Raw genomic sequence first — 26,870 nt, 5'->3', positions numbered from 1 at the left:
AACAGCTCTGTTAACAGGAAACAGTATTTATAATGGATGTGATCCCATCAAACTCCCCACTAAGTGAAACAATGACTGCCTTGAGTAACACAAGGTACACATTATAACTTCGGCGACGCCATGTCAAACAAACAAGGGCGTCTTGCTCATTTCTTCAAACAGCCGCCGTCCACGTGACCTGAGACGGACAGTTAAAATTCCGACGCAAGTCCTACAGTGTCTTCCTCGCCGAGAGGGAGTCGGAAGCCGCGCATGAGAGTGGGAACTCAAATCTAGCCGAGCCCGAGGTCCGTCCGTGTCAGATTCTCAGGTTAATTGTTTTTTCTATGTCTTTACCTTTCTTAGCTACCACAGGTTTAATTGATGAAAATATGTTCAAGTAATTAATATTCGTCAGGATAAGGTCTTGTAATATAGCCCTGTTGCTTCTATGTGAGAACGAACATAGGCGTTTTGCATTTGTGAATGCTGTGGGTAATCACCCCCTGGCTTCTGCAAGAGAGTGTTTACTTGTCTCTAAAGTTCCTTCCTCAAAGAGAATATGTTGCCCGTGAAGTTTTATGGACTGATAAACTATTACCGAGTACTATTTCTACGATGGTCAATTAAAATTGTTTATGTTAGGGGCTGGCTTCTATCAATTGCACGTGTAGCTCTAATTATTGTTTATATTTGCAGAGCGCTCCCTCGCTTCAATTGTGCCTTGAAAACAACAGGTTGCGCTCTTGTTGAAACATTGGCGGAAGTCGAGTCCGTGTTCCCATAAGTTGTATGAAAATTTTATTCGCCTGGAGGAAATGTATGATAAACTTCGCAACAGTAGAGTGAGATTTCAGTGTGCATTTTCGTGTTTGTTACGGTATCGAGACCATAATGTTGTGCCAATGTTTGCCGAAACTGTGCATTATGCGTCGTTACACTGCCGCTAATCGCACCAAGCAACGCGCTGGTTTAGCTATTATTCGTGGAAGGATCCATTTTTCTCGCCAACAATTGGTTTTCGTGTACAAGGAATTATTTCGGCTTCATTTAATGATTGCTTCGAAAATTCTGGATTTTTCTTGCATTTGGCTTTACGATGCTCCCTAGTGGCAACTTGACTAGAAATTTCGTTCTTTGACTGCCCGGAATTCAGTTAAGTTTTAACGTTTCCGTACTTCTGAGAGTAATACTACATATCAACGTTCTGTGACCAATGTCACTAACAAAGTTTCAGGCGGCGCTGATTTATCCGTACTAGGTGAAGTTTCAAACCTATCACCAACGGCCAGGCATTTACTAGCTGTTGAATTTCCAATGTCACTTGAACAGGATGCTTTTGAACTACCTCCAGAGACTACCGAGGAGGTTAGAAGCGAAGCATGCAGTGTGCTGTCCGGTGCAAGCTCGCATAAGAGTAATACAACAATAACTGAGAGAGGGCTGTTCTGCGTTCAATGTGGTTGGATCGTGATACTATACGAACAAGGCCAACGTTACAGTTGTGTTGTATAAACAGGATTACGTACTATCTGTCTCAGCGTATCGCAGATTCGTTGCTGACCCTACAAAAAGAGTGTAATGGAAGATTAACAACCTCCTGAAGAAACGTTACTTGCCGCAAGAAACAAAAAAAAAAGAAGTCTTAAGTCTTGTGGAGTTTTTTATCCCTGTATTATATGGTCTTCCTATGATTCACAACTACAGGATTCCTGTTAAGTCTGTTGTCAGTAGCACTGGTGCTACGAGATACCATGTAGCAAAACAGTTTACTACTCTGTTGAGCCCATTAGTAGGTCGGCGTGAGCATCTTATTAAGAATTGGACGTATTTCTTACATCGAGTAGAAGGACTGCGTTTGAATGACTTTCATATTCTAGGAGGTGTGAGGTGGTCTACCTTTTCACTCGTGTTCCCGCGTCTGATTCGTTACGGTTAAGTTGAGGCTGTGTTTTGTGGTGAATAGTGAACCAACTTCAAACTGTATTGACTTCAAGTCGCTTTTTATTCAACGACTAGTTCTGTGAACAGACGGAGTTGCGATGGGGATAGTTTTGTCCCTTATTATTCCAATCTTTTTATAGAAGATTTCGAGGAACGGGGCAACGAGTCGTCGGAAATGGGAGACGATACATTTGTTGAATTATCATAAGTTCCTCTGTCTACTTTTGTTTCTTGGATTCGCGCATATGACAATTTACCGGCTTTTTCGATCATCTGAATTCAGTCATGATGGGTATCAAAAAGGTGGTTACCTTCCCTTCCCTTCCCTGCTTTGTTGGGCGAGAGCAAGGGTAACTTTACTTGGGGAAATGTCATTTATTGAAACTCTACTCACTTTCATTTGTATCTTCAAGCTTTTACTTGTCACCATCTGGCTCAGCGTGAATAGGTACTTCGTACCTTGTTCCATAGGGGTCACGTTATTTTAGAAACTGAAAGTAAGTCATCTGAATTAGTCCATCTAAGAGTCACCTTTCACCCGAATGGTTGTTGTGAAAGACGGATCAGATGCTCGTTGAGCTGTCGACCAGGCATGGAACGAGTGAAAGATGGAAATAACGAGCTCACAGCAAAGTCTACGGCCTCTCTTTCCTTACACAGATAGCATTTCCAACAGGATAGGTCGTGTTTTGCGGGAACATAATGTGAAATGAGCTTTTCGACCACCATGTAAGATTAGGACTCTATGACGATGTGTGAAGGACAACAGTGGTTCACGTAAGGTGCATGTCTACCGTCTCCGTTACAGTTGTGACTTGGTCAGACAACCGGGATGCTGGAGGATGGATGTATTCAGTACAAGCGTCATTCTAGCTTACAAAGGTCGAGGTAATCTTCTATTGCGGAACACTTCCATGGCACATACTCCTATGGAGTATGATGACACGAATATTTTGAAATACGATTCCACATACTGGAATAGTATTATTCAGGAAGCAATTGAGATTAAGTTACCAAATGGACATAGATAAAGATGGAAGTTTTTGCTTAAATTTACTTTGAATCCAGCTCTTTCTCAGGTCGAACAAGAGGGGGACAGAGATACCTCAGCCGTTGGTAACTGACTTTCATTATCGACTTTCTCTATCTTTTGCTGTGTGGTGGAGCTAATGTTTACGGTGCATATATCGGTTGTATTTATGACGTGGTACACATTCCAAGATTTCTTTACACAATGCTGTCTCGTTGCATTTGTGCCTAAGATATGACTCGATTTGCACCTATCGAAGTATCAGCGGTGGTCTAAGGCGTCACTCAGCTGCATAATTTTTCAGATGTGAGCTACAAAATTACAAATGAAGATGGCTATTGTTAGTTTACCGTGTGCAGTATAAATATTTGCATATCTTTGTTATTCCATTCATGTTCTAAATCTTAGTTGCACATCTATTTTGCCTTCCGGAACAGTACGCTTTATAAAGCTGAAAAATGCTTAGCTTAAGACATTTTCACATTTGTTGTTTCGACTAAACCGTATTCATTGCTATTTCAGCTTTATGTTGTGTCAGTACACTAAAAGGAATTTTTTGGCGCATTATGAATAGATAACCAATTTCAGAAGAGCAATTTGAATAGTCTTCCCAACATATTAAAACTGTCAGCCGGTCGGGGACAGGAACGTAACCTTTTCTATTAAGCGCGCTATGTTCCTACCGAAGAAACTATGGGGCTATGAGGCTGTGAGGTGGGGCGTGGTTCGTAGCTTGGTTAGCTCTGTCGGTAAGAACATTGTAGAAAAAAGCGAGAGTATTCGTTGGAGTCTCTGCGCAGTATGTAACACAAAATTTTAATCCAGCGGGAAGATCACAACAGCGGAAACGTAGGCACAAAATCAAAAAAGGCTAACCTCTCTCCCTAGAACGGCTCGTTCTCTGATCATGTAGATCGAATAGAAAAGCAGCCATAACCTCGTAGCAGCCAACAGACTAAATGCATCTTACCGGTTCTTCTTTTCTCTCTCCCGTATATAAACTTGTGAAAACACAATCATCACCAAAAAAGTAATTAATGTAGAGTAATTAAATTTCTGAGATACATTTGTCTAGGAAAACATATTGAAGTTATTAATTCTGCAGTGCACTACAGATTAACGTAAGGACTAGACAGGCTGTTACAAATGTGAAATGCTGGTACAGTAATAACCGGTGTAACCGCCAGAATATTGAATGCATACATTCAAACGTGTGTGAATGGTGCTGTACAGTTGCCGGATGTCAGTTTGTGGGATGGAGTTCCATGCCTGTAGCACTTGGTCGGTCAATACACCCACAATGCTTATTGTGGGTGACACTGGGCCGGCCGTGGTGGCCGAGCGGTTCTGGGCGCTTCAGTCCCGAACCGCGCGACTGCTATGGTCGCATGTTCGAATCCTGCCTCGGGCATGGATGTGTGTGATGTCCTTAGGTTAGTTAGGTTTAGGTGGTTCTAAGTTCTAGGGGACTTATGACCTAAGATGTTGAGTCCCATAGTGGTCAGAGCCATTTGAACCATTTAGTGGCACTAGAACTGTCGTCCGATGATGTCCCGTATGTGCTCGATTGGAGAAAGATTTAGTGACCGAACAGGTAAAGGCGACATGTCGACACTCTGTAAAGCTTTCTCGGTTATAATGACGGAATGAGGGCGAGTAGATCCAGTGTGTGTAGCTCGCAGACAGGTTGGTTGCAGGCCAACACTCACGGCCAACACTGTAACCGAGTGAGAACCAGCTTTCATCAGAAAACACAACAGACTTACACGCTACCCTCCAGTGAGCTCTCGCTTGACACAACTGAAGTCGCAAATGGCAGTTTCGTTTTGTTTAGGGTTAGGGCTCAAAAAACAAATGTGGTCAGCAAATGACGGTGGTCTTGGGTCCACAGAATGTCCGCTACAGGGAGTCGGGTTCGGAGCGCTCCTTCAAGTAACAGCTATGTAACAGTTCGTTGTGTCACTGTGATGCCAACTGCTGCTACAACTGCTGCTGCAGGCGCAGTACGATGCGACAGAACCGTACGCCGAACACGATAGTCTTCCCTCTCCCCAGTGGCTCGTGGCCGTCCAGCGCCTGAAGATACTCGTGATAACCGCTGCCAGGAATCATGTAGAGTGGCTACATTCCCGCCAAGTCTTCCTTCAATACCGCAGAAGGAACATTCAGCTTCTCATAACCCTGTTAGAAGACCTCGTTCAAACTCAGTGACGTGTTGATCGTGGCGCCTTTATTGCATTAAAGACCTTCTTGAGTAGCATGCTTGAGTAGCATCAACTCACCATGTCCCATCACAAAGTTAAATAACGCTGAAGACAATTACTGCGACTGGTGCTAAATTTGAATAGACGTCATCTTTCAGATCCAAACTTCCGTTTACCTCGCATAACTCCGTCTTGATGTTACGATTTTTTCCCGTCAGCGTATATATTTAAAACCATTGTAGTTTGTGATTCGAGTGTTTTGCTTCAAGCTTTTTCCATGTCTATTGTCGATCTTTTATTTCGTTTTGGTCTCTATGTTGGTGCACAAGACATCAGGCCTAAAGGGGTATTCAGCAGTTTTTGTTTTCCAAACACGTTTTGAAGCTGTGTAGATATTCAGACGCGAGGAACATAATAATGTTAGAATACTCTTTTTTCTATTTTTAGTCGCATGGAAAAGCGTTCTGTCATCCAGGAATGTGAATTGCATGTTGCTCAACTCATCAAGAATGTCTACAAATTTAATACTATTTCTTCTGTAAGAAGATCAGGTCAGGAGAACCATGTCTGCTTGAAGTTAAGCAAGCTCCGTTACAGTGATCTTGTCGTGAATCATTTCACGATGCATTAAGAAAAAGCCAAGATTCAGACATTTACGAAGCATTATTCTTTCTGTAATCAAGCGGGTGTTCCTTCCAGATTATTACGTCCAGGCAGTATTGACATTCTTTAATTAGTGGTCGGTCTCATACAGCGCGTGCTCCGCCACGGCCGATTTCTCCTTGTGCCCCAACCTGCTATCCCACTTACGTCCAGTGATCCTGGTACTGACTGATCGTCCAGCCTTAGAAGTTTCCACTTGTATGGGGTACGTGTTATATTCCAGGCATTACAATTGGGATCCTTTTCTCCACTACCGATCTGAGACACTCATCTTCGTTGTCGGTTTATAAGCAGAGATAATGATGTGCTCCATAGGTACAGTTCTCGGAAATAATAGCGAAGATCCATTTTTTAAGGACAAACTTTTCTTCTTTGGTCGGTTGCCATTCACATAGGTTGACCACTATGCTGACATTTCGGAAATCGCCTTGTCAGACTGCTCACGCAACTTACAAACTATTTCTTCTGTTCATCCATGCACCGGTCGGGTGCGTTTTGCATGCTGCTGTGAGCCTTGCCGTCGATCTTGCCCCAGTCATCTCGTTGTATCCTGCCTCTTACTTGACATAAGATAACCAAAATCTCATCGGTTTTTGCCAGGTATCTCCGTTCCATTCTGTCGTAGATACAAACATTTTCTTCTGTTCATCCATGCACCGGTCGGGTGCGTTTTGCATGCTGCTGTGAGCCTTGCCGTCGATCTTGCCCCAGTCATCTCGTTGTATCCTGCCTCTTACTTGATATAAAATAACCAAAATCTCATCGGTTTTTGCCAGGTATCTCCGTTCCATTCTGTCGTAGATACAAACTTTTTCTTCTGTTCATCCATGCACCGGTCGGGTGCGTTTTGCATGCTGCTGTGAGCCTTGCCGTCGATCTTGCCCCAGTCATCTCGTTGTATCCTGCCTCTTACTTGATATAAAATAACCAAAATCTCATCGGTTTTTGCCAGGTATCTCCGTTCCATTCTGTCGTAGATACAAACTTTTTCTTCTGTTCATCCATGCACCGGTCGGGTGCGTTTTGCATGCTGCTGTGAGCCTTGCCGTCGATCTTGCCCCAGTCATCTCGTTGTATCCTGCCTCTTACTTGACATAAAATAACCAAAATCTCATCGGTTTTTGCCAGGTATCTCCGTTCCATTCTGTCGTAGATACAAACTTTTTCTTCTGTTCATCCATGCACCGGTCGGGTGCGTTTTGCATGCTGCTGTGAGCCTTGCCGTCGATCTTGCCCCAGTCATCTCGTTGTATCCTGCCTCTTACTTGATATAAAATAACCAAAATCTCATCGGTTTTTGCCAGGTATCTCCGTTCCATTCTGTCGTAGATACAAACTTTTTCTTCTGTTCATCCATGCACCGGTCGGGTGCGTTTTGCATGCTGCTGTGAGCCTTGCCGTCGATCTTGCCCCAGTCATCTCGTTGTATCCTGCCTCTTACTTGATATAAAATAACCAAAATCTCATCGGTTTTTGCCAGGTATCTCCGTTCCATTCTGGCGTAGATACAAACTTTTTCTTCTGTTCATCCATGCACCGGTCGGGTGCGTTTTGCATGCTGCTGTGAGCCTTGCCGTCGATCTTGCCCCAGTCATCTCGTTGTATCCTGCCTCTTACTTGATATAAAATAACCAAAATCTCATCGGTTTTTGCCAGGTATCTCCGTTCCATTCTGTCGTAGATACAAACTTTTTCTTCAGTTCATCCATGCACCGGTCGGGTGCGTTTTGCATGCTGCTGTGAGCCTTGCCGTCGATCTTGCCCCAGTCATCTCGTTGTATCCTGCCTCTTACTTGATATAAAATAACCAAAATCTCATCGGTTTTTGCCAGGTATCTCCGTTCCATTCTGTCGTAGATACAAACTTTTTCTTCAGTTCATCCATGCACCGGTCGGGTGCGTTTTGCATGCTGCTGTGAGCCTTGCCGTCGATCTTGCCCCAGTCATCTCGTTGTATCCTGCCTCTTACTTGATATAAAATAACCAAAATCTCATCGGTTTTTGCCAGGTATCTCCGTTCCATTCTGTCGTAGATACAAACTTTTTCTTCTGTTCATCCATGCACCGGTCGGGTGCGTTTTGCATGCTGCTGTGAGCCTTGCCGTCGATCTTGCCCCAGTCATCTCGTTGTATCCTGCCTCTTACTTGATATAAAATAACCAAAATCTCATCGGTTTTTGCCAGGTATCTCCGTTCCATTCTGTCGTAGATACAAACTTTTTCTTCAGTTCATCCATGCACCGGTCGGGTGCGTTTTGCATGCTGCTGTGAGCCTTGCCGTCGATCTTGCCCCAGTCATCTCGTTGTATCCTGCCTCTTACTTGATATAAAATAACCAAAATCTCATCGGTTTTTGCCAGGTATCTCCGTTCCATTCTGTCGTAGATACAAACTTTTTCTTCAGTTCATCCATGCACCGGTCGGGTGCGTTTTGCATGCTGCTGTGAGCCTTGCCGTCGATCTTGCCCCAGTCATCTCGTTGTATCCTGCCTCTTACTTGATATAAAATAACCAAAATCTCATCGGTTTTTGCCAGGTATCTCCGTTCCATTCTGTCGTAGATACAAACTTTTTCTTCAGTTCATCCATGCACCGGTCGGGTGCGTTTTGCATGCTGCTGTGAGCCTTGCCGTCGATCTTGCCCCAGTCATCTCGTTGTATCCTGCCTCTTACTTGATATAAAATAACCAAAATCTCATCGGTTTTTGCCAGGTATCTCCGTTCCATTCTGTCGTAGATACAAACTTTTTCTTCTGTTCATCCATGCACCGGTCGGGTGCGTTTTGCATGCTGCTGTGAGCCTTGCCGTCGATCTTGCCCCAGTCATCTCGTTGTATCCTGCCTCTTACTTGATATAAAATAACCAAAATCTCATCGGTTTTTGCCAGGTATCTCCGTTCCATTCTGTCGTAGATACAAACTTTTTCTTCTGTTCATCCATGCACCGGTCGGGTGCGTTTTGCATGCTGCTGTGAGCCTTGCCGTCGATCTTGCCCCAGTCATCTCGTTGTATCCTGCCTCTTACTTGATATAAAATAACCAAAATCTCATCGGTTTTTGCCAGGTATCTCCGTTCCATTCTGTCGTAGATACAAACTTTTTCTTCAGTTCATCCATGCACCGGTCGGGTGCGTTTTGCATGCTGCTGTGAGCCTTGCCGTCGATCTTGCCCCAGTCATCTCGTTGTATCCTGCCTCTTACTTGATATAAAATAACCAAAATCTCATCGGTTTTTGCCAGGTATCTCCGTTCCATTCTGTCGTAGATACAAACTTTTTCTTCAGTTCATCCATGCACCGGTCGGGTGCGTTTTGCATGCTGCTGTGAGCCTTGCCGTCGATCTTGCCCCAGTCATCTCGTTGTATCCTGCCTCTTACTTGATATAAAATAACCAAAATCTCATCGGTTTTTGCCAGGTATCTCCGTTCCATTCTGTCGTAGATACAAACTTTTTCTTCAGTTCATCCATGCACCGGTCGGGTGCGTTTTGCATGCTGCTGTGAGCCTTGCCGTCGATCTTGCCCCAGTCATCTCGTTGTATCCTGTCTCTTACTTGATATAAAATAACCAAAATCTCATCGGTTTTTGCCAGGTATCTCCGTTCCATTCTGTCGTAGATACAAACTTTTTCTTCAGTTCATCCATGCACCGGTCGGGTGCGTTTTGCATGCTGCTGTGAGCCTTGCCGTCGATCTTGCCCCAGTCATCTCATTGTATCCTGTCTCTTACTTGATATAAAATAACCAAAATCTCATTTGTTTTTGCCAGGTATCTCCGTTCCATTCTGTCGTAGATACTACGTGCTTGGGCCGTAGTCATCAGGTAGAATTGTTAAGGTTTTTATGGCCGTTGGTTGACAAATTGCCTGCTAGTTTCTGTCTCGCCTTTACTGGGACGAGATTTACAGATTCTACCGGCGCCTTGAACAACGACGGAAAAAGAAAGCGCCTTAATGACGAGGTGCCGGGATGAAGGGACCACACCAAAGTCCTTGCAATGTAAACACCTAATCACCAACGGCAAAGCACACCGTATCGACGACAGAATGGAACGAGCTTTCCTCGAGAATGAATTCATACAACACGGAGATGGTTTGCAAGAACGGATGAGGAATTTTCGGACATTTTCTATCAAATGAGTAGCAGCATGCATCGAGACTATGGGTTCAAGGCCGACAGCATTACTCGACTCCTGGAGAGAGCGACATCAGAAAATATCTGCAAGATAAGGGAAGCAGACTGACAAGGATATTCCCGACACGTCACGCACCGCACAGAGGTCAGCCTAAGTGAACAACAATTAACCGTAGAGGAACAATCTGTCCATTAGAAAGGAGGGTTTTTCACTATCATTCCGAGAACTATACCTATGGAGAACATTACTGGTAATAACGAATCGGCCATTCTGCCCTTTCCTCGTGAAAGAGTTGAGGAAATATGCACTGGAACCGCAAGCATACTGCGCCGGTGAAAACCCCCAGTTAGTAAACTGAAGAAAGAAGAGTTACAAGCTAGAGTATTAACGCCGACAAGACCACATTGTTACTCTCTGCCGATAAAGTAAATGCGACCGGCGTAATGAAGATCAAACATTAAGAGTAAAATATCCAGGACCTATTAGGTCCGACGACTTACCGTAAACTAAGCGCAGATCCAATGCATCGAATGACATGGAATACGAATCAGTTAATCAAGACGACTTCTCTCTAGGCGGAGATACCATACAGTGTAACCTGCGCAATACAGAAACCCTTCCGACTCGGCTGTATGTATTACCAAAGATCTATTAGAATAGCGTTCCATTCAGACCGATTGTTAGCGCTTCTGGCACGTTATCGTTTTAATTGGCGGAACACTTGGTCTCTGCTCCAGCTGCATGTGGGGTAGACTGCCACATACATAAAGAGCTCAGCAGATTTCACTGAGAAGCTCAAGACACTAAAACGTGACCCAATCGACATCCTAATTAGCTTTGAAATTGTTTCTTTGTTTAACAAAGTGCCACTTACTGATACTCTGGAGTACATCGTTTTCACTTTCCCGCAAGACATTACCATGTTCCTTCATCCTTGTTTCACCATGGAGTAGGTCCTGTGAAATGACAACTTCTACGAACAGCTAGAAGGTGTCGCCATGGGTAGTCCACTTAGTCCAGTTGTGGCCAACTTATTCATGGGACATTTAGAACTACAGGCGCAGGTCTTGGCACCTTGTTGACCAAAGGTGTGGTACAAATACGTCGACGATGCCTTCGTTATGTGGAGCCATGGTGAGGAACAGCTCGGCGACTTCCTAAGACACCTGAGCAGTATCCATGCCAAGAAAAATTTACTATGAAGGTAGAAAATGGACAACAGCTACCCTTTCTAGATGCAGTGGTGACGAGGGATGGTGACAACCAGGGACATATCGTGTATTGAAAACCGACGCTCGCGGGCCGATACTTCCACAAACTGTCAGATCATCACCTGAGCCAGCAAAAGAGGCATGATTAATACGCTCGTTATGTGAGGCAGTCGATGAAAGCCACAGAGCCTCAGAGACGAGAGACAACACCTACAAAGGCTTTTGAGGAGCAGTTACATAACAATTTTAACCGGAATAAAACATGCATTCCCAGATTACGGACAGAAATGACTGTATATTGTGCAAAGACGGCGTCAAGACTTTTTATAAACGAACGAATAAGATCAAGAATGTCTCAGATGGGCAACGAAGTAAAGGGTAGCACTCACCAGTCTGTGATGAAATGGTTGGACTACCAGGATCACCGCACATACGCGACATTGCCTGATGGGGCAGGTGGAAAAATCGGCCGTGGCAGGACAGACGCTGTATGAGACCAAGGACATAGTAAAATTCGCCGATACGGACATTCTTGCTATACAACACTGCTACCACAGTCGCCTTTTCATGGATGCTATAGAAATACGTTAACACAACAACAGCTTCACCAAGAGAGAAGGAAGCCTGAAGGTTATGGGACCCTGGATTTGCGTGCTGCAGCGAACGTCCTTTGCAGGTAGCAAGGGGACAACTGCAGCGGTAATGCCCGCTGAAGCCCTTGAACGTGGACGTGCCACGTACATGTAATCTGTGGCCGCGACCACCAATGGAGGCTGAAGCTCTGACAACGCCATCCACTCGTGCTGGCGAAACGTCAGAGAAATCATCAACCAAACGTCGGCTGAAAAATCCGATCAATCTGTCATAAACGGTATAATTTAATAACTATGCTTTGTGGTTATCTTTGACAGAGAATGTATACTGCTGTGCTATTCCGTATTATCTAAAAGCGCCGTCAGGAAACGGTGCCATTTTTGTCGTTGTAACTGCTTCATTTAAAACTCAATGTGGAACACTGTGTGTATCACACGACTCCAGCCACATTCCCGTCAATGTAACAGTTGAAGTAGTACATCAATTGTGTGATGTTTTTATAGCTTAAAAAGTATTACAAGGAATGTGATTTTGAGAAATTACCGGTCTGTCCATGACCTCTAATATCGTGGACAAGATTTAAGCAAAGTTCTATGTGCTCTCTGCTCGCAGGAGGTACTATAAAGCTTCGAGGGAAAATGTGTTCCAGTTAATATTCGTAGTTACCCACTTCTTGTCTGAAGCTGAGCCATATCGTTAATCTTCTAGTTGAACGACGTAGTCTGTTACATTCGAAGCTGGTGACTGAGGCATGTATCACGTTGTTTAAAGAAATTTCAAAGCCAGCTTGTGTTGAGATATTTCGTAACCCTACTTTATATCGGTATTCGATATCCGTGCAACCAGAGTAAGACACGGCAGCATATAAATGATAATAAATCCTCCCCTATTCTCCATTTTACATAATTGCTAAACACCCAAAATTTAAATTTCTCCTCTCAGAGTCGCATGTAAAAAGAGTGGGACAATAGTGTTGTACGGTCATTTCTATTTTTGTGTGTAATCAATGTACTTGTTAGTAAGAGAGCAAGGTACGATACTGCTAAACAATCTTTGGTCTTGTCGTGTAGAGTCTTTGCCTCTGTGCAGTCTCATACATTCTTAGTTGAAGTGTGGCAGGTGGTGGACTTATTTCGCAATGCTGTATGGACTTGAGATTGTATCTGTTAGATGAAGATTGGACAGATGAGGATAGGATGAGTAAGATGGGTACATTGAAAAATAAAGAAATATAAATTCTGGGGTACATTGAAAAGTAAAGAAATATAAATTTTGAATAAAGTTGTTAGTTTTGAAGAGAATAACTTTCGGATAAGACTGCAGCTCTGCGCAGCTACGAGTGATTGTCAGCTAGTTAACTTGTACTGCGTATTATGCCAGTTAACTTGCTCAGAGCTGAGAAAAACCACCCCACTTCCCTGAGTCATGGACTCGCATGTTAACTAATAAAACTGTTCGATTTTTATAGAAATTCTCTGTAGTCTTTGCTGCCTTTTTAAATCATTGTTCACTTTGTTAAGCGTAGTACTGTTGAGACCAATGTTATGTGTAAAGTGCAAAGTCTTTTCGAATATATATTTCATTCTAAAATCGTTGTCTTGGTATATCATTTCAGAGGAATAGTTAATCTAAGCACCAAAATGTTTATCATTACGCATTGCGATCTGCAACAGTTTGAACTTGTATTTAAAAACAGAAATATAGCTTAGACCCTGCTTGTTTGCTATTTGCTGTTGCCCTTTCGAGAAATCTACGACAGTGTTGGCAAGAAGCGAGATAAGTGGAAATTTTGATTAGGACCAGATGATTGTTTTAGTTCCATTGCGTATTTGCTACAAACTCAAGGTGCATTCAGATCAGTTACTGTTCACTTCAAATTAGGTTCTGTTTAGTCAAAGGTCAGCATATCAGTGTAAGTTGTATAACAGTTTGTGAATACATAGTTTTATTTAATACGTAGATTTTATAGAGTGTGAGGTAAGGTTGGCTAAATTTCAGACACAAACAAAGTATAGAGAGCAAATTACAGTATCACTGTACACAATGTACCACACACTAACTCGCTTTGAAAGCTGCTGTATCCCATATTCGTGCCAATGTCAATCATTTTTCAACGTGTAGCAATGGTTCTCTTTAGACCTCCGGTGAAATAAAAATTACTCACATTAGACATAGAGTCAAGGAACACAGCGGTTAATTATGAAAGTAACGTTAAAACAGTCCAGATCACTAATTATCTTATATATTAACTCTGTTACTGAACCTTTTTAGCTCAGTTTAATATCCCTGGTGTGACGGCAGTGCCGCCAGCATTAATGAAGTAATAATTGCTGGTAGGTATAGCCGACAGCAGTTATCATATAAAATTTGTATACACTTGTTTTCTGCAAGCTAATGGCCGTGTAGTCGCTCTTCGAAATGACAACAGCAACTACACCTCTTCGTCCTCATAACTGTTTTGCCTTCCTGATTAGTGAAAATGCCGTGAGAACTCATAAACCGACAATCGCATCGCGATGACTTCGGATGCTATCCAGATGTCATTCTCATTCCCAAGGCATGAACAGCCTTTGCTCTCAATCAGCTGTGTTCTTACGGCTCACTGTTCTTGCGACAGCACCATTCTACGCGAATCACGAAAATAAAAAGAATTACTATATATTTGACTATCGTGCTGGACTTCGGGACACACATTTTCTGAAAGAGCTACATGCAACTCATGAAGACCGCCTCAGTCTCTGTATTAGAATATAAAAGCATACGTCCCATCTCTGAATTTCTCTTTTGAAGCAAAAGCTAAAGTTACGGGCCTCACTGGGTAGGAAATGATTCAGAACAAAAAAAGTAAACCAAATAATGAAATTAAAACACCAATACCATAAGGACTATTTAAGTCAAACGGTTACATTTATTATTACTGTAGCCAGGTCATTTTCCCGCCCGGTTCAGCCTCTTGTACATACGCACATAGCAGGCATGTTTCCAAACCCCAGGAGTCAAACGCCGAAGCCGGCCACATGAGGGCAATCCACATTCTCACCGTACACACCGCTTGCTTAATAGCACCTGAGAATAACAACAGCAACACGGTGATCAGTGTACACACCAGACGACCTCACACACACGTCGCTCTGCGTACACTCCACATTCTGGTAGGCTCCAAGAGAGGCATCAAAAGGCATCGCCCGCCAACAGCGCCACGCTTCAGCTATTTCTGCCTTGCGAGCACGGTAGTACCTTGTGCCTGCACACCATGTGCTACCTTACGGAAATCCGTCCGCAGGATTTCTTAAGCTGCTGCATGGCAACACGACCACTACTGGACAGCAATCGCTCACTGTCCTGGAACAATGCCAGGTTCGCTGGCAGTCAATTCGCAAGCAGGGTTCTCCAGTAGATGTTTTAGTGCGGCCCTATCCTCCAACTGGACTCAAATCAGGACAATGGCAGACACCGCCTAAGACTCCAGCACCTGGCCAACAGCGTCGGCACCTTGCATTCCTGTGGCCGCGGTCTGTTGATTGTACTATTGGAGCTGACTTTATTACGCGTTGTTCTTGCCACCATGTAAGGACAAATGGCTTGAAAGTTGGGGAAGAGATGACCCATCCCTACAGCAACACGTGGCTGCCGTCTTCAGTTCCACGCAGCTCATCTCATCTGGCACCGCTGCTCTGCCTGGTGGCTGCTCTCCACTGACCACAACAGATGCTGCTCACACTTTCAGCTCGAGATCTGCATCCTCGTCTGTCGTTGCTCCCAATGTTGGCTCGACACACTGGCCTCCACCAAATGCTGGAGAAGAAACTTCCATTATAACTCGAAGGTACTCATATGGTGCTGACCCTTCTGGACTCAGGCGTCACCACGTACTCTCTCAACATTACTGGCTGGCCATCAGCATATCTCGTCCTAGGCTGATGCCCATCAGCCAACTTGCAACTGGGTGCACTGACAACGCCACATTGCTCGTCACACTTACACACCACCATTTACAGCGTCTTTGTGCATGATTCTGCTGCTGTCGCTGCAACAGGACATCAGGCTTATATTTCTCTGCATTTGGAACTGCTCCTCTCAGCCGCCAACACACTCTCAAATGTAGCTGACCCGGCCTCCTCTGCCATTGGCACAGACTTCTGCCATCAGCCCATCTTTATCTTCTACCACTGGCACAGCCGTCTCCTGCTGCGATCATGACCACTTCTGGTGCAGGGGTGGCCTCATCTGCTCCTGGCATGGTTCCCTCCATCTGCCACCAACACAGTTTCCCTGTCGCCTATGACATTAAGAATTAAGTTTTCCGTTTTTTGTGCTCAGTCGAGTCTTATGTTTTCTTTTCAGTGTCTTGTCTGTGCACAGGTTTTCATCTTCCCTTTTGGTGCCAACGTCTTGAATTCTCCCTTGCACGCCGCTGGTACAATTGCCTCCAACGGATGGCTCATCTCTTGCAATTCCGCAGTGTGGATCCCACTGTCCTGCCTATTTATTTTTTCCGCGCCTACAGTGCGCCAACCACCCAGAGCCCCATCTCTGCACACATGGGCACCTCCTTCACTTTAACCGAGCCCATCATCATTGTGGCGTCACTGTAGGCCCCTCTCAGTCGAGCTTGTCTCCTGATGGCTATCGACGTCCCATTGGCCTGTTAACTTCAGCATTTTGCATTAGTTTTAAGGGGAGGAGCAATCCCTATTTGTAAATTTGTGATAAAACCTTACGGGACCAAACTGCTTAGGTCATCGGTCCATAAGCCTACACACTACTTTGTCTAACTTAAACTAACCTACGCTATGGACAACACACACACGCATGCCCGAGGGAGGACTCGAATCTCCGACGGGGGGGAGCTGGAGCAATCCTTGCCAGACACACCACATGCTTACTAACATCAGTGGATCACAAAATCAACACGCTGAAGAGAACACCAACACATCGGTTTGTGCACACACCAGACTCAAGTGTTCTCCATGAGAGGAATCAGCATCGCCTACCAGCAGTACACCCCTCTGCAACCGCAGCATTGTCATCACGGAACAACATTGAGTCTAGACGTCACGTAGTACCTCACGGAAATCCTTCCACAAGATTATTTAAGATGCTGTATTACCACTACCTGATAGCATTCACTCATACTCTATGCTCAATGCCTACTCCAGCCAGCAGCCCATCTGTTGGTAGCGTTCGCCAGCATTAGTTCCACCGCTGCCCAGGACCTCAACAGGAAGTGAATCCAGTGCGGCCTACGACTCAAACTCAGCTGTAACCTAGACACCAACCAGACAACGCCTATGCTTAGCCGCCTGGACAGGCCGTTAGCGCCCTCACATTACAGCGGCCAAAATTGTTTCGAGCATTGGTCGACCATTGGCTGTTAGCACCCAGCCGATGTCTCAAGGTAATCCTGCGTCTGATCACGCTGGACACGAGGTTGCAAACGAATGCGATAGTCTAGGACATTCAAAGATACCGTCTGAGGACAGAGAGCTGTATTCAAGCTGAGAGACTTTATCGTTCTACCCAAAAGTGGCTATTATTTTCTATTTCATGTGAGAACTGCAAACTGTTCAGTTATGTGGTTACCAATAAATGTGTTTGTTTCATTGTACCCTGGGAGCCGACTTTATTACGTGCTGTCCTTGCCTCCACACAAGAAAAAATGATATAAAAATTAACTTACGAAGTGACGTTCTCACCAAGATGGAGATGTTGGATAGTATAAACACATTGTCTCAAACACTTCACTTTGGGAACTTCTTGTCTGCTTTACTGCAGGACACAGTGATGTTAACTGTTGTGCCTTTCATATAACGCATCTGGGAGTATTCTGAGACTCTGACACATCTATGATGGTATGAGAAGATTCACCATCATATCCGATCTCACAGTGTTCCAAGCACAGCACATTGGCAGCACCCTTACTACATGTATCCATGGTATTATTCTGTATCTGTTATAGGTGTTTAGACTCATTAAACTAGACATAATTGACGGAAAAATTTGAACTGTTTAGGCAAAGACCACAAGTTAAAGGAGGTTTTAGAGGCCATATTCTATGAAAAATGGCTTCTGACTCGGAATAATAATATTAATGCTACGAAATGACGAGTTGAATAAGTTTATGGACAATACAGTATCAATGACAATGGTACGACGAAAACTGCGTTCCATCATCGAAAGACACTCCCACTTTAGCACTGTTGTCTACCACAGCTGAGAGGACGCGCAGCAGAGCAGCAGAAGCAGCACTTGTGTGATAAACTGTAAAGTAATTTAGTCTTTGTTTTTTGTTCACGTGCTTCTGCAAAGAAGTTCACTGTACGTGTGTATTTTGTTTGTGTAGATCAGTGATCAGAAAATTAATGGTAGTTTTTTTGCGTAAGTATTGTGAATATCGTTGTGTAGGGTGGCTTCCTAGTGTAAATCTTCCATGTAGAGAAATTTCCTCTATTTAATAGCTTGCGGTCTCAGAGTTCAGTGAGAAATCTGCACACCAACTTTTAGTGTTACTTTATTCACCTTTGGTATATTTTCAAATTCAGTAGCGCCCCTTGAGACCCCACATCTATTTTATACACAGTGCAATATGACTAGGAACTGTGCTTGTTGTGAGCGGACACAAGGAGAGTTGGCTGCTGTCCGTAAACAGTTGGAAGCTGCATTGGCTACCGTCGACAAGCTTCTAGCTAATGCTCGAATTTGCGGTGGCGTCTGGGCACCAGTGACGGGACCTGCGACACCTTTGGTGTCACTGGAATCCCCTGGTGGCCCGGACGTCACTGCGGCTCCGATACACAGTGTTTTACCTGTCCGTCCTCACTGCAGAGTGAGTGGCAGACAGTGGTGGGTTCACGAGTCACTGGGCGGAAGACGAAAGAGGGAGCAGGCCGTGCGGCTGGGTCCCTAAGTCTTAGAAACAGGTACGAGGTACTTCCCAGTGTTGATGATAACTCTGAGCCAGCATGGGGTGCCTCTTCTGTTGGGCCAGCGGTCTATTTCCCTGTCCAGTCCGGACAAGTACAGAGGGTGGGTATGCTTTTCATTGGGAGCTCCAATGGTAGGCGGGTGATGGAGACACTCAGTGAGATAGTAGGAAGGCGGGAAAGAATTCCGATGTGCATTCGGTATGTTAGCCGAGAGGTCTCATCTGTGATGTGGAGGAGGCCCTGCCGGCGGCTATCGAGCGTACTGGGTGCAACTGGCTGCATGTAGCAGAATGTAGCGCGAATGACGGCTGCTCCTTGGGTCCTTTCGGCGGCCGGCAGGGTTGGTGAAGGCAACTAGTAACGCATGCGGGTTCAGGCTAAGCTCTCATTGTAGCATCGTACCCATGGTTGGTTGTGTTCGCCTGGTTTGAAGCAGAGTGGAAGGTCTAAACCAGAGGCTCAGACGGCTCTTCAATGGTATCGGATGTGAATTTCTCGACTGCGCTATCGGGTGCCGAATTTTAGGGTTCCCAGATCAGGTCTGCACTACTTGCAGGAAGCGGCTACTATCGTAGCGGAGTACGTGTGGCGTGCTCATGGCTCTTTTTTAGGTTAGAGAAAACCTCCCTTTGGAGCAAACACGATTTGCCTGTTAAATCAGCCACAGTGACCTCAGAGAATGTTGGCCCTCGCAGATCAGAGATAGAAAAGATAAATATGATTTCAGTAAACTGCAGGAGCATGCAAGGAAAGGTCCCAGACTTAGTATCCCTTATTGAAGGTTATAATGCATAGATAGCAGTGGGAAAAGAAAGCTGGTTGAAGCCAGGCGTCAGTGACAAGGATGATGGTTCAAATGGTTCTGAGCACTATGCGACTTAACTTCTGAGGTTATCAGTCGCCTAGAACTTAGAACTAATTAAACCTAACTAACCTAAGGACATCACACACATCCATGCCCGAGGCAGGATTCGAACCTGCGACCGTAGCGGTCGCACGGCTCCAGACTGTAGCGCCTAGAACCACACGGCCACTCCGGCCGGCAGTGACAAGGAAATCCTAAGTTCACACTGAAATGTTTATCGTGAGGATAGGTCAGAGGCCAATGGTGGCGGCGTGTTCATTGCAGTATAAAATTCTATAAAATCTATCGAGGTTATCACGGATTCCGAATGTGAATTAATCTGGGTGAAACTGAGTTGTAGAGCGCTTCAGATACAGCTTGCTGAATATCATTAGAAATTTTCCTGATCGTGCCGTGAATTAGGGGATGACTTCAACTTGCCAAGTATAGATTTGGGAGTGTTATGCCATCAAAACTGGTGCCAGAGACAGGGAATCGTGTGGCATTGTCCTGGATGTCCTGTCCGAAAATTACATTGAGCACATAGTCAAAGAACCCACTCGTGCGGATAACTTCTTAGACATCCTGGCAACAAACAGACCTCAAGTTACCGAATCAGTTAACGTAGAGGAAGGTATCAGTGATCGTAAGGCTGTGATGGTATCTATGAAGACAAGTCCTACAAGGAATGTTAAGAAAGGTAGGAATATATATTTACTCAGCAACGGTGACAGGGTACAAATTTCAGAATAGCTCAGCAGTCGTCACCAAATATTCGGTGATGTGGACGAAGATGTGGAGAACAAACGCAAAAAATTCAAAGGCATCGTTCAATATGCCCTATACAAGTATGTACCGAGTAAGGTTTTAAGGGATGGGAAAGATCCACCATGGTTTAATAACCATGTTAGAAAAGCGCTACGAAACAAAGAGCACTTCATCTCTGATTTAATAAAAGTAAAAACCTAGCTCACAAACAAAAGCTGAACGAAGCGAAAATGAGCGTAATGAGAGCAACGAGTGAAGCATTCAATGATTTAGAAAGTAAGACGTTGTCAACCGACCTGAGTAAAAACCCTAAGAGATTTTGGTCGTATGTACAATCAGTAAGTGGGTCAAAATCATTTATTTATTCTCTCATAACCACACCGGCACCGAAACGGAAGATAACAGAGAGAAGGCAGAAATACGGGAAAGGCATCAGGACCAGATGAGATACCTATAAGATTCTATAAAGATTATGCGAAACAACTTGCTACCCTTCTAGCAGTAATTTATCGTAGATCGCTTGAGCAACGAAAGTTACCTAAGATCTGGAAAAAGGCGCAGGACATTCCAGATTTTAAGAAAGGCCGTAAGACAGATCCACACCATTATAGACCTATATCGTTGACGTGAATCTGTTGTAGGATTTGGAACATGTTTTATGCTCAAGAATTATGACGTTCTTGGAATGTAAACAGCTCCTCTATAAAAATCAACATGGATTCCGCAAACAGAGAGCCTGCGAAACTCAGCTCGCTCTGTTCTTCCATGAGACCCGTAGTGCAGTGGACAACGGCGCTCAGGCTGATACCATGTTCCTCGATTTAAGTGAGGCATTTGACACCGTCAGGCATTGTCGGTTAATGAAAGAAATACGAACTTACGGAGTATTGGAAGAGACCTGCGATTGGATGCAAGACTTTCTCGCAGATGGAACTCAACTCGTCGCTCTTAACGGAACTAAATCGACAGATGTAAAGGTAATATCCGGAGTAACACAGAGAAGTGTGATAGAACGGTTGCTGTTCACAGTATATATAAATGATCTAGCAGATCTTCAAGGCTATTCGCAGATGATGCAGTTGTTTATACCGTAGCAGCAACGCCAGAGGATAGTAAGAATTTGCAGAGCGATCTGCAGAGAATTGATAAATGGTGCAGACTCTGGCAGTTGGCCCTGAACGTAAATAAATGTAACATATTGCTCATACATAGGAAAAGAAATCCACTACCGTACAGCTACACTATTGCTGACAAACAACTGGAGACAGCCTCTGCCGTAAAATATCTATGAGCAATTATCCAGAGCGACCTTAACTGGAAAGACCATATAAAACAGACCGTAGGAAAAGCATACACAAGACTCAGATTCATCGGAATAATCCTAAGGAAAATTATCTCATTGACGAACGAAGTGGCTTATAAGGAGCTTGTTCGCCCGCTTCTTGAGTATAGTTCATCTATCTGGAATCCTTTCAGGTAGACTCATAAACGAGATAGAGAAGATCCAATGAAGAGCAGCGCGTTTCGTCACGGGATCGTTTAGCTGGCGAGAGAGCGTTACGGAGATGCTAAACAAACTCCACTGGAAGACTTTACAAGAGAGACGTTGTGCATCACGGAGAGATTTACTAGTGAAAGTTCGGGACAGCACTTTTCAGGAGGATTCAGACATCATATTACTTCCCCTCTACATACATCTCGCGTATTGACTACGAGAAGAAAATTCGAGAAATTAGAGCCAATACAGAGGCTTACCGACAATCATTTTCCCCGCTCACTATTCGAGAGTGGGACAGGGTTGGAGGGATCAGATAGTGGTACCGAAATTACCCTCTGCCACACACAATTAGGTGATTTGCGGAGTATGATGTAGTTGCCGATCTAGCGCACACTCCAGGTTACTGTTCAAGCCAGATTTCCATTTTCCAACTCTGAGATACGATGCTAATTCTACAATGCTTGGGATGGTGGCATTGTGGCGTCCAGTGGATTCTACGAAACACATAAAAGTAAAGTTAAGTTGGGTGAGGTCTATCGAAATATGTGGGCATGTTCTGTCAATGGAACATGCATTTTTTTGACCAGATGGCACTTTCAGAAATGAAAATGGCCCAATCACAGTGCTGTAAATGTATACTGTCAGTTTGATGCAAATAAAGATGAAATAACACACCTATTGTGGTCTCCTCAGTTACCACATCAGAGTATTTTCCGGGACATTCTGGCCTGTAATTGAGAAATAATGAAAGGTATGTTCCCCTCCTCCAACAAGAAGTGAGACACTTTCTTGACTACCGTTCAGTATTAATGTGCATTAACTCAAGAAGTAATCAGAGACCCCAATTAATGTTCGATTAGTCTTTTCACTACTTTTAAGAACCTCAGTACCTTATAGAACTAATAAAAATACAAGATAAATAATTATGAACTATTTATTAGTTGCTTCCGTAAAAGGTTTTAGGGTCTTTTGTGTTCCAGGCTGTGATCCAGTCTAGAACTGATTGAAAATCGCGCACGTCAATTAAGGATCGGCAATGGGACAGCCTGCAAAAGAGCCTGCCAGACTGCTGGGTTTCGAGGCTTCAGTTCTGCGATTGTTGGGCCTCTGGTGTCCGCAGGAGCATGGGGGCCACGTAGTGCCTACAGTACTCGCTGCCGTCACCCTGGCCTCTGTCTGCTTCCTACCTGCTGGAGTCGTGCTGAAGTTGTGCGGCGATTTTCCAGAACAAATAGAGGAGATGGCGCACTGCTGCTATATCTTCATTGTCTGCTTTGGGTCCATCGTTAAGGTGAGTCCTGAACTCCAATGTGTGAGTGACGTGGAACTAAATATGTGGCTTGAACAACGGCTGAAAGTTCATTTTCCGTGATTCTAGTCAGTCGTGAAGTCTCTATTGGACTGCTATTATTGTTATTTTTGTTGTTGTGGTCTTCTAATAGAAACTGGTCTGATGCAACTCTCCTCGGGTATCTATTCTGTGTAGGTCCTTTCATCTCTACGTAACTGTTACAATTTAAGTTCACAAGTTCACTTAAACGTGCTTAACATACACGATGTGATCAAAAGTATCCGGACACCTGGTTGAGAACGACTTACAAGTTTGTTGCGCCCTCCAACTGTAATGCTGGAATTCAATGTGTTGTTGGCCCACCCTTTGCCTTGATGACAGCTTCCACTCTCGCACGTATACGTTCAATCAGATGCTGGATGGTTTTTTGGTGTAATGGCAGCCCATTCTTCAAGGAGTGCTGCACTGAGGACAGGAATCGATGTCGATCGGTGAGGCCTAGCACGAAGTTGGCGTTCTAAAACATCCCAAAGGTGTTCTATAGGATTCAGGTCAGGACTCTGTGCAGGCCAGTCCATTCAGGGATCTTATTGTCCTGTAACCACTCCGCCACAGGCCGTGCATTATGAACAGGTGCTCGATCGCGTTGAGAGATGCAATCGCCATCCCCGAATTGCTCTTCAACACTGGGGAGCAAGAAGGTGCTTAAAACATCACTGTAGGCTTGTGCTGTGATAGTGCCAGGCAAAACGAGAAGGGGTGCAAGTCCCCTCCATGAAAAACACGACCAAATCATAACACAGTCTCCTCTGAATTTTCCTGTTGGCAGTACACACGCTGGCATATGACGTTCACCTTGCATTCGCCATACCCACACCCTGCCATCGGATCGTCATATTGTGTACCGTGATTTGTCACTCGACACAACGTTTTTCCACTGTTAATTCGTCCAATGTTTACGCTCCATACACCAAGCGAGGCATCGTTTGGCATTTACCGGCATGATGTGTGGCTTATGAGCACACCTCTCGCACTCACCTCTCGCCTGTCATAGTACTTACAGTGGATCCTGATGCATTATGGAATTCTTGTGAGATAGTCTGGATAGATGTCTGCCTATTACACATTACGACCCTCTTCAACTGTCGGCGTTCCCTGTCAGTGAACAGACGAGTTCGGCCTGTACGCTTTTGTGTTGTACGTGTCCCTTCAGGTTTCTACTTCACTGTCACATCGGAAACAGTGGACCTATGGATGTTTAGAAGTGTGAAAATCTCGCGTACAGATGTGTGGCGTAAGTGACACCTGATGACCTCACCACGTTCGAAGTCCGTGAGTTCCGCGGAGCGCCCCATTGTGCTCTCTCACGATGTCTAATGACTACTAAGGTCTTTTATATCTAGCACCTGGCTGTAGGTGGCAGCACAATGCTCTTAATATATATATATATATATATATATATATATATATATATATATATATATATATATGTGTGTGTGTGTGTGTGTGTGTGTGTGTGTGTGTGTGTGTGTGTGTGTGTTTTGCAGGATGTTCGGACACTTTTGATCACTTAGTGTATTTTACGTGTGACATATAGTCACGTAAGAGACGTGCGACCATTATACAGATACGGAGACATCTTTTATACACTGCTGTTATGGTCGCTACAGAAAAATTTAGTCACTTGATGTTCGGATACTTAACTTTGTTAAAAGGTTTCGAGTAAACTCATCTTCAGAATATGAAAGCATATACATAAGTGTATGTTACTCCAGACCGTGTGTATCAAACTCCCTACATATTTTGATATTGTGAAGATGACTTTACTACATATTTGAGTTTCTGAGTATCAAGCGACTAAATTTTTCTCCAGTGACCGTAACAGCATTGTACAAAAAGTGTGCCTAATATAGTCAAGTATCCTACATTGTTTTAACGTCTTAGACCTCCCATTGAAGGCCTGAACCCAAACCCGATCTCTATACTCCGACGGAAAAAATGTCGCAACACCAAAAATGAATTAATTTAGAGTAATGAAGTTTGTAGAATACATATGTTTAGGTAACATACGCAAATCATTAACATTACAATACCACAGGGTGATAATTAGCGTGACATAACCCACTGGAAATGCTGGTACATTAATAACTGGTGTAACTGCTAGAATGTGGAATGTAAGCATGCACACGTGCATGAATTGCGTTGTGCAGGCGCCGGATGTCAGTTTGTGGAATGGAGTTCCATGCCTGTTGCACTTGGTCGGTCGATACTGTTAATGCGGGTTATGAATGACACTGGAGTTGTCGTGCAATGATATCCCGTCTGTGGCCGGTAGGAGACATATCTGTTGATCCAGAAGCCTAAGGAGACATGTAGATATTCTGTAGAACATGTTGGGTCACAACTGTGGTATGTAGGCGAGCATTATCTTGTTGGAGACGACCACCGCCCCCCTCGATTGCTATTCATGGATGGCAGCACAAGAGATCGAATCATCAGATTGGCGCACGAATTTGCTTGGGATAATCACGACAGTGCTTCTCCTGTTGTACGATATCACATTACAGACCATAGCTCCAGGTGTAGATCCTCTGTGTGTAGCACGCAGTCAGCTCGATTACAGGCCTTCAAATGGTCGCCTTGTAACCATTACCGGGCATCACTGGGTAGAACCAGCTTTCGTCAGAAAACACAACAGATCTGCCCTCCAACGAGTTCTCGCTTGAGACCACTGAAGTCGAAAATGGTGGTGGTTTGGGGTCAGTGAAATTCCCGCTACAGCTAGTCTGGCTCGGAGCTGCCCTTGAAGTAACCGATTTCTAACAGTTAGTTGTGTCACTCGGTGCCAACTATTGCTCAAGTTGGGGCAGTAGGGTGCGCCAGAGAGAAACGCTGAACACGATGGTCTTCCCTATCGGTAGTGCTACGTGGCCGCCGGGTGTCTGGTCATCTTGAGACCGTACGTTCTCGTGACCACCGCAGCTAGTCATCATGTACAGTGGTTACATTCCAGCCAAGACTTTCTGTAATATCGCAGAAGGGAAATTCAGCTTCTCCTAGCCCTATTACGTGATGTTGTTCAAACTCAGTGAGGTGCTGATAATGGCCTTAAAAGTACCCTTCACTACCCTCAACTCATTACCCCAAATGTCAAATGTAACTAACGTTCACAACCGCTACAGCGTGTTTTTAAAGCAATGTTGATTTACATCCTCATTACAGCGGTACTAACGCCACTCTTACACGACTGGTGAGAGTTGTCAGTAGACATCATCTTTCAGATGCAGAAAGATGCCTACCAACTTTCGTTTATATCATATAACATCGTCCCTAGCTATTTTGATTCAAACTGCCATGGTTTCTGAGTAAATGCATTTCTTTCGATTTCTTATATGTATTTCTGTATTGCAACGAAAATATCTGCTTAACAGTCTAAAGGCCAATTGTATGTGCTGTCTGTCTTGTTTGTATACAGACATGATCCATATGAGTAACGATACTTGGTACTGAGATCGGAAATGCTCACTTTAATCTTCACCCTCAAGCTTCCATCCACTACTGCTCGGTTCTGTCCTGTATTTGTTTTTCCGGTAGTGTTAGAGTTAGCAGTAATATATGCCGATATTTCTGCAGGGAGCTTTCAGCCACTTGTCGAGTCCATGCCACGTCGAGCTGCTGCACTATGCCAGGCAAAAGGAGGTCCGACGCGGTATTAGGAGGACTTCTGCCACATCAGTGTACAGCAACCTCTACGGTCTCGCAGATATTCTCCCTACAATTATTA

General features: G+C 44.3%; 1 protein-coding gene across 1 annotated transcript in view; it reads left to right on the top strand.

Annotated features, from left to right (window-relative positions):
• The first annotated feature begins 259 nt into the window (after window positions 1-259).
• LOC126237050 (odorant receptor 2a-like) overlaps window positions 260-26,870 on the top strand; it is a 70,298-nt gene continuing 43,687 nt past the window's right edge. The window contains exons 1-2 of the mRNA XM_049946820.1: window positions 260-310; window positions 22,776-23,086. Coding sequence (XP_049802777.1) covers window positions 22,832-23,086 — 255 coding nt within the window. The 5' untranslated portion in view covers window positions 260-310; window positions 22,776-22,831. The remainder of the gene's footprint in view (window positions 311-22,775; window positions 23,087-26,870) is intronic.

This window comes from Schistocerca nitens, chromosome 1 (genome assembly GCF_023898315.1).
Source record: "Schistocerca nitens isolate TAMUIC-IGC-003100 chromosome 1, iqSchNite1.1, whole genome shotgun sequence".
NCBI classification, from domain to species: Eukaryota; Metazoa; Arthropoda; class Insecta; order Orthoptera; family Acrididae; genus Schistocerca; species Schistocerca nitens.
Note: the sequence above shows the minus strand (reverse complement) of the source record. Positions and strands in the feature narration are given on the sequence as shown.